Genomic DNA, 8,136 nt, shown 5'->3' on the forward strand with positions numbered 1-8,136 from the left:
TTGTTGTGACATTCTCTAATGGATGGGCTCTTAAATGGGTTATGTTACATTTAATTATTCTACATATTTGCAGAAGTGCTGAGGAGAAAATAGAAGCTGGTAGATGAAAAAAAGCTCATTAAAAGCCACATGTTTTCAACTTTGCTTGTCACATCTGGCAATTAGGACATGATACTAAAATTCATGGTATATGGTCCTAGGGCCAATGAGTTCATTCTTAAAGGTTGCTAGTATAAGAAGTTTAAGCAAAATCTTTAAAATTTCAATCCATATTCTAGGTCACAGGAGTGCTCCACTTTCTCTGTGTTCTCAGGAATGGAAGCCAAGGTTTGAGAGGATACCAATGGGCTACAAAACAGCAGCGCTGATAATTGCCCATCATATGGGTAATTCTAGGCTTATTTCTTCTTAGTTCCTATATGAGTCATTTATCACTGAATAGCCTTCACTTAATTACCAGCCTATGTATGCAGTCAGCCCCAAACTTCATCTTACCCTCTGATTCGGATCCCAAACCCAAACACCTGTTTCCTGTTACCCCTGAATCTCTTTTGTATTTCCTGCTCCTGCCCCAGTTCTTTTCATACCTTTCCCTCCAATCTCCCTGACACGCTGCCAAAAGCTGGCTCTCCTCCCTGCCAGACCCACACCAGTCTCCCGCCCCATCTGGCTTTCAGCCCTTGCCTTCCATTCCACTCAAAGGCACCTTGCCAGTGTTTCTAATGACTTCTTCCTAACAGAGCTCTGAGGTGTTTCCACACCTTCAACATGCCAGCAAAGTTCAACACGCTGGACTTCAAATGTCTTTGGAAAACTTTGCCTTTAGGGCTCGCTTTTCTCCTAGACTTCCTCCTAACTCTCCAGGTATGCCTTCAGCCTGCCTGTTTTCAGTCTTCCCCCTCTTTTCATTTTTGCTCTAGCTAATCCCATCCAAACCCACGATTTTGGCAAGAGATGTTGATTCACAAGCTACCCTTTCCTTCTATATTTCCTTCTGTTCTCACTGAAAACCTGGAGTATCTTGGTGACCTCTTCAGTGCTTTCAGCTACCAGTTCAATGCCTTATATATCACTCTCTCATGTTTTCTTCCTAGTGAACAAATTCACCGTTCGAACGCCAGTAACACTATAAACTTGTCATGTTTTTAACTTCACACCCTCTTCAGGTCTTCATCACTATTTTGCACCAAAATCTTTCCAGTTTTTCCTGAGTAATGTCTCTATGGTTCAGCTTTTCCTCCTTACTCACTCCTTGATCTCTCTTCAAGCTTTCATTATCTCATATCTTGATAAACACATCAATTAATGTACTACTAGTCTATTTTTATACATTCACATTCTTTCTGCAAGGTAATTTTTGTGGTTGCTTGCGTTGGTCATTTTATCCTCTTGCCTTCCCTCACTGACTCCTCCTCAGACATGTGGTCCAATGAGGTCCTGACCCATCCAAGAGATTCCTGTGCCCTACATCAATTAAAAAAACTCCACAAACCAAAAAACTTAAGAATTACATTGTTGAATGGGTGGCAGCATTACAAAAAAATAAACAAATATGGGGCAAGTAAACAGTGATGAATCTGAAGAGCTTCATTGAGCCTGGGGAAAGCCACAGACAAGACAAGACAAAGGAAATCATGATTACAACACAGACACATACATTGGATTGTGTAGAGATCAAACACTGGAAGACCTGTGAAATACAAAATAAATGTGCACTAAAACCCTTTCTGCACACTGCCATATAAATAAACATTACTTCTTTATTTTCTAAAGGCATTCAGAATTGAGGTATGGCCAGAACAAGAACTACTATAGCAAGTTTTGTAAATAAAAAATCAAAATAATTGCAGATATAATTGTGGCAGGTTTGGGCTCAACGGGGTTGACGGTGGGAACTGTTCAGTCATGACCCAGAGCAACATGCAGCACTGATCAGTGGTTGTGGGGACCTGAGCTCCATAAACCTCTCAGTGGTGAATTTTTGCCTAGATGCAGACAGACCCCCAAACCATCGGTAGGGATCTGCCCCACAGATGGTAGCTGAGACTGTATATATTAAACTCTATTAAAGGCCTCATAAAATAAAAACATTGACGTTAACAAGACTCTTTCCATTGATTTGAAAAGGCTTTGGATAGAGGCCTAAACAAACAAGGATGGAATTAGAAAATGGAAATATGAATATACAGAAATCTGTCAATCCAACTATTTACCTTCCAAGGATGACCTAGTACCACTTTTATGAGTCATTTAAAGGGCAAGGAGGCAGGCTGATATTTTAATTGTTCTCTGAATCAAGTATTTGCAAATATTGATTCTAATAATACTTAAAAAAAAACCAACACATTTGCAACCCCGCTGGTATCAATAGGATTTCTTTCTACATTAATATTTCACAGATTGAAAATATCTATATTCTCACCAACTTCAGGAATTAACTTAAATAAATTGAGTCTGTGTCATCTGTTTTGTGCCGTGTCCTTCAGACTGCTATGTTTGATTTCAACTTTGATTCAAAGCTAGGGCTGATCAGTACCAGCTGCTCAGCCAAAGGGCAGATCACACGTTCCCATTCCCCTGCTTTCTTCATCCCAGCTCGCAGCCAGGCTATTGTTTGTTACAACTAATTAATCCCGCATGCCCCGTCTGCCAGTGAGCCTCGCTAAACCCCAAATTTTTGTATTTACTGCATGTCCAATAAATTAATTCCAGTTCTGGATATGTGTATAAACACATAAATGTACACGTATATACACAAGACACATATTTACACAGTCAGATTTATGGATATTCAAGGATATCTCTTTGACAACTGCTATTATTATTTCTAGCTGTTCTTTTAACAGGCCAAATGTGATAAATTATAGGTATGTATCATTATTTACGCATCTCTGAGGGGTCGGATTTTCAGATCTTCACTTCAAACTGATCTCTGGTGACATGGTGACATGGCACTAAGCATTGGGAGCCACTGCACTGGCAGGACCTGGCCCTTGTCTGTCTTTGGGAGAGGAGAAAGGAGAAATTTCAAATATTATAGCCAGAACTTTTAACAGACTGCAGTTAAAACTGCCTTACACTTCCTGATAAAAACCTCCTGGTTTCACCTACATCTTTAACAAATGGTAACCATTTGCTTTGTTGGGTCTTTGCCTTAGGGCTTATTATGGCTATTTCAGTTAAAATAGTTCAGTTGCTTCTGAAGAAATACACTGCATTTTCCCATGTTAAAGTAATCTAACAGCCAGTTTGCTGAACTGGTGTCAAGCCTCGAAGCGCTGGAACAAGAACCAAAAATTTGGTGGAGCAGATCAGTTGTTTGTTGTATTTCTGGCTATTTTTTTAAAAAAGCTCATAGGCTTTGAAACTTCTTATTGCACATGGCTGGTGAAAGCTTGGAGCTTGGTAACTCAGCTGTGTCAAAAGAGTGTGTGCCTGCTATGGAAGGAGGGATTGAGCTATTTCCAGCTGCTTTTGGTGGTGTATCACGAGCCTCTCCTGTGCTCCCCTTGACCTTGTGCTTGGCCATGCCGAGGAAGTGGAGGAGGCTGAGGAAGGACATCACCTGTCTACAGAAATAAAATGACTCCCTGGACTCAGTCAGGCAAGGTGGAAAGTAAAAAGCTGTAAATTACAAGATAAAACTTGCACAAGTCAATTGGTTGGCCCATAATGGAGTGTTTTCTGAGGAAGGTTTGAGGAGGTCTTTTTTTTCCCTTTCTAAGTCCATAATTACCTATATAGAAAAATTAATATAATTCCATTTGTAGAATCAAACATTCTTAGGAAATGACCAAATTCAGACTACTTGTAAGACCTCAGTGAACTCCCCTGGTAGGTCAGCCGTGTAGTATATCTTGAATTTTGTACTGCTGTGTCTACAGTGTGTAAACACAAAGAGGTTTGGAAGGGATGAGTGTTCCACAACGATGGAGGTAGTTACGGGTACAGCTGCAGCCTTCTCCTCAGTGCAGTGGTGGGGAGAAAGGGTAGATGCCTGTCTGTAAAGATAAATGAACCTCACGGATTAGATGCTTTCCTCATCACTGTTGTGTTTGGCGGAGTATGTGTGAAGCTATGGTGCTGAGGAAATCAAAAAATCACCAACAGGGAAGGGGACAGCAGAGCTGAACTACAGAGCATCCCTCTGCAGGCTGGAAAGCTGTACTGTCCCCACCACGGTGAAGAGGAAAATTCTGGTACCTAATGAGGCAGCCTTAAAATCTATGCGTTACCCATGTTTAGATAATAAACTTAGTAAGCCAGTCCTTGAGATGGTCCAGGCAGTATCATCTGCTTGGGAAGCTCCTGCCTAGCTGCTGGCCCTGAGGTAGCCATGGGCAGAGATGTCTTGTGTCTCTGCCCCCCTGGACAAGGTATATTTGCTGTCACCCTTGATTTCTGCCTTGAGTTACGCTGGCAATCCCAGCTGCCTGCCCCACAAATGGTTTTCCAGGTTTCAGAAATGATATTTTCTTAGCACTATTTATTATTCTAAAAGGTCATCTCTTTGCTAACCAAAGACAAATTAATTTCTGTTAGTGTTAACATTAAACTGAAAATATTTTGTTTACTATCTACTTGATGTAACTGAGACAAGTTAAAGCCACTCTACAACCCATGATCTCTGTTTTGCTGTACTGCATATATTAATGGCTCTAAATTGCAGACTTTGTGCCATATGCTCCAGCTGTTAACATTAAAATTTCCTTCTGAAGTGAAGAGCTGTAGGGGAGTGGGATTTGGCTGCAAATTTTCCAACTCTAAAGTTCATGGGCCAAACTCACTCTTAAGTGGCCCAAACCAGTAAAGTACCTTCCCTACACTCAGGAAACAAAAAGAAATTCCTCTTTTCTTTCAGGGTGGTACAGTTGGGTCTTAATGGGAACAACTGGCTGGCAGAGTTGATCAAGTTTCTGAAAACTTTAATAGTTGCGTATTTTCATCCAATTAAATGCAGGAAATAGAAAATAGAATTAAGATGGCCTTTTTTATTATAAGGCATTTTTGTTGCTGTTTAATTTCTTTATTTTACACGTCAATAATTAACTTAGCTTATTATGGCTTAATCTTTTACAGGAAGATCTTTGTTTACAGATCTTCCTCTGGAGGGCTTTAAAGTGAAATCTCAAAGAAATTCACAGGTTTATAAGGAACCACTCTTTGATTAAAATGACAAGGGATAAAGTAAGGTGTAACCATATACAATCAGCTTTTACTATGGAATCTCTCTCTCCTTTTGCATATAGAACAAGCAGCTTTAACAGCAAGCCAGTTGTCAAATGTAATTAAGGAGAAGTCCATACACTAGCTAGACTGCAGCATAATTAATACATTACCACTCTAAAATCTCTTTACTTGCTGAAGAAAGGGTTAAAAAAACCTAGAAAAGTTCTGTAGATCTGTCCTGTGGGATTTTAAAAATTAATGTGTTGTCATCATCATCACCACGAGCACATTTATTGTTATTATTACCAAGACTGCCATGAACTGGATATTCCTTAATGTTAAAAGTCAGAGGCAGCATGAGATTCGGCAGCCTTCAAGCTCTGGAGGAAGAGGTGGAAAGTTACCTGGTGGAGTTTCAAGAATGGATTTTCCTTTTTTGTTGCTTTTCTTCGGTTTTAACTCTTTCCTGCTGGGTTTGAACCCTGGGTGCTCCTCTGTCTCTGCAGCACGGATAGGTCCTTCCTCTCCAGGTTGCTCCGTGAAAGGAAAAAACTCTTCACCGGGATACGGAAAGGAGTAATAATGATCCCTGTTGCTAATCTCCTGCAAGTAATAATCCTGATCGTCCATGGGTACAGCCTGGGACACATCCCCCAGCAATGCCAGCCCAAAGGCGCAGAGAGCGAGGCAGAGTTGAGAAGAACACGAGCCTTTCTTGCTAAGGGCAGTCATTATCATTTGCTTTTTGCAGAAATCTCCTCTGTGAGTCCCAGAACTTTATTTGGAAACAGGGAGAAGAGAGTGCCTTGGCAGCTGGCAAACTCCCCCCAGGAGACGCAGAGAGCTACAGGAGCCTGCCTGCGAAAAGCGCCTCTGCTTTGGGCTACTTTCGCAAAAGTTGCGAGGAACGCAGCGGGACGGAGGGCTGCGGAGGGAGGGGGCCGGGCAGGGATGCATGTGATCGTCGGGCTCAGCAGCCAGACAGACGGACAGGCACTCTGCTCCGCCAGCGTTTGGCAGGTGGGATCTCCAGCGCGGTTAGTTTGCTGCTTTTCTTTCTTTTTTTTTTTTTTTTTAAATTTCTATTTTTTTGTTGTTGTTGTTGCTGCTTTCTTCCAAAACCAGAGTTACGAGACAGTTTCAGCTAAATCCCCTAACAGTTCTTTCGTCTTCCCGCATGCAGCTGATCCAAGAGAGCATTTATTCAAAGAAAAGTAAACTTGGCAGCCAGCCTTCGCCTCCCAGCCTGCGTACAAAAGTGTTTCCCTCCCCCAGGAGGATGCTGTGCAGATGGGGGTGGGCACACAGAGAGGCTGGCAGGGGGCATCTGCCTGTGCTTTGACCCTGGGCATGAAGAGATGTGTGATGTGGGTCTGCGGCAAATAATCCTCATTCCTTGTATGTTGTGCTATATTCCTTCTCATGGTTGTTGGTTTGTTTTTTTTTCTTTGTTTTTCCTTCTAGGTTTTACAAATGTAGGATCCCTCTCCAGCACAAGTCTCAGCCTCCCTTGCTTATATTAGTTGATATAAATAAGTTATATATAGTTTAAATGTGTTATATATAGTTTTTATATATATTTATCTATATATATAAAGTTATGTAAATCATATATAACTAATATAACTCAACACATAGCATGTACCCGTTTATAAGAGACTTCTCCTGGGGTATATGAGAGCTCCGTGGACTCAGCCCAGCTGAAAACGAGGAAGGACATGTTTCATCAGTGGCCCTTTTTCTCACTCTTCTTGGAGTGGTCCTGACTTTTGCTCTCTCTGAAACATCTTCTAAACAGATCAGGATGTATTGTGCTAGGAGCTGCACACATGCGACCCAGTGTTGTTAATGGAATCAATTTGTCTGAGAATAAAAACTTATCTTTCATCTTTTTCATACCTCTAAAACAGCCTTCAGTGCTGAAGGAAATGTGCAGCAGTTGGCTCACATGAAATATGAGTCCTTACTCCTGTGTTGAAAATACCAGCTTATATTTTCATCACGTATATTGTATTTCTTGCCATTGTTCAGTCACCTAGGAGAAAGTATTACATCTGTTACCCCACTCTTTATTCTGCCTTTGCAATCATATTTTGTGTGTGTTTCTTATAACTTTAATACCATAATAAGCATAATTTAATATCTCAGTACCTCCATCTTTTGGTATAGTTGGTTTCCAGACTATGGGTGATCCAGTCCCATGTGTTTAATGACCAACTTTGCTTTCTTAGTCACTATCCCAAAAGCACCTCAGTAATTACATTGTGTCTGTTGTCCTTCCTTTTACACAAATGAAAATGTGTTTTCACTAGCAATTCTATTTTCATCCTTCAGTTTTACATTTTTTAAAACCTGAAAACCACGACTTTTTAAAATTTTCATTCTCTAAACCTAGAATAAAATATACTTTGCTTTTTCACTGCTTTACTGAATTATGTATTTTTTAAAATTTGATGACAAACTGCTTCCTGTCAAACTTTTGAGATTGTTTTATCTGGAATAGATGGCTTTGTCACCTTTGGTACAGTGTGCAATGTGGGAGCTAAGACCCACTGGTTATGGTATGTGACACAGACTGCTTGTTCTCTGTATTCAGTGGCAGGCAGAATATCCTGGATATCCCATCTTAGCGATTTCACAGATGTTCTTACTTTGTTTTCCCTTTCCAAAGTATCCAGTCCTCTCCTCCCTTAGTCCTAAATTCTGAGCTACAGAAAATGTGTATAATTTTGTTTCCATTTGTATCACAGTCACTCTTCTGCAAATACTGTGGCCATACCTAGGGAAGTAATAGAAAAATAGACTTTTCCATGACATCATTAATAACCTTTTTTTTAAAAAAAAAAAGTAACTAAAGGAGCTTTAGCTGCAAATTATTGTTTAACTCACTGCAGTGGTTAGAAACAGAAGAGGATTTACATTTCCAAGCATGACAAGAAGTATATTCATAAAGTGTAAATTCAAGTG

At 40.4% G+C, this 8,136-nt stretch overlaps 1 protein-coding gene across 1 annotated transcript in view; it reads right to left on the reverse strand.

The window, feature by feature from the left end:
• The window catches only part of CPXM2 (carboxypeptidase X, M14 family member 2), a 79,813-nt gene extending 73,323 nt beyond the window's left edge, over nt 1-6,490 (reverse strand). Inside the window, exon 1 of the mRNA XM_074908487.1 lies at nt 5,574-6,490. Within this exon, the coding sequence (XP_074764588.1) occupies nt 5,574-5,907 (334 nt within the window). The 5' untranslated portion in view covers nt 5,908-6,490. The remainder of the gene's footprint in view (nt 1-5,573) is intronic.
• Nucleotides 6,491-8,136: the final 1,646 nt, after the last annotated feature.

Source organism: Athene noctua, chromosome 5 (genome assembly GCF_965140245.1).
Source record: "Athene noctua chromosome 5, bAthNoc1.hap1.1, whole genome shotgun sequence".
NCBI lineage: Eukaryota > Metazoa > Chordata > Aves > Strigiformes > Strigidae > Athene > Athene noctua.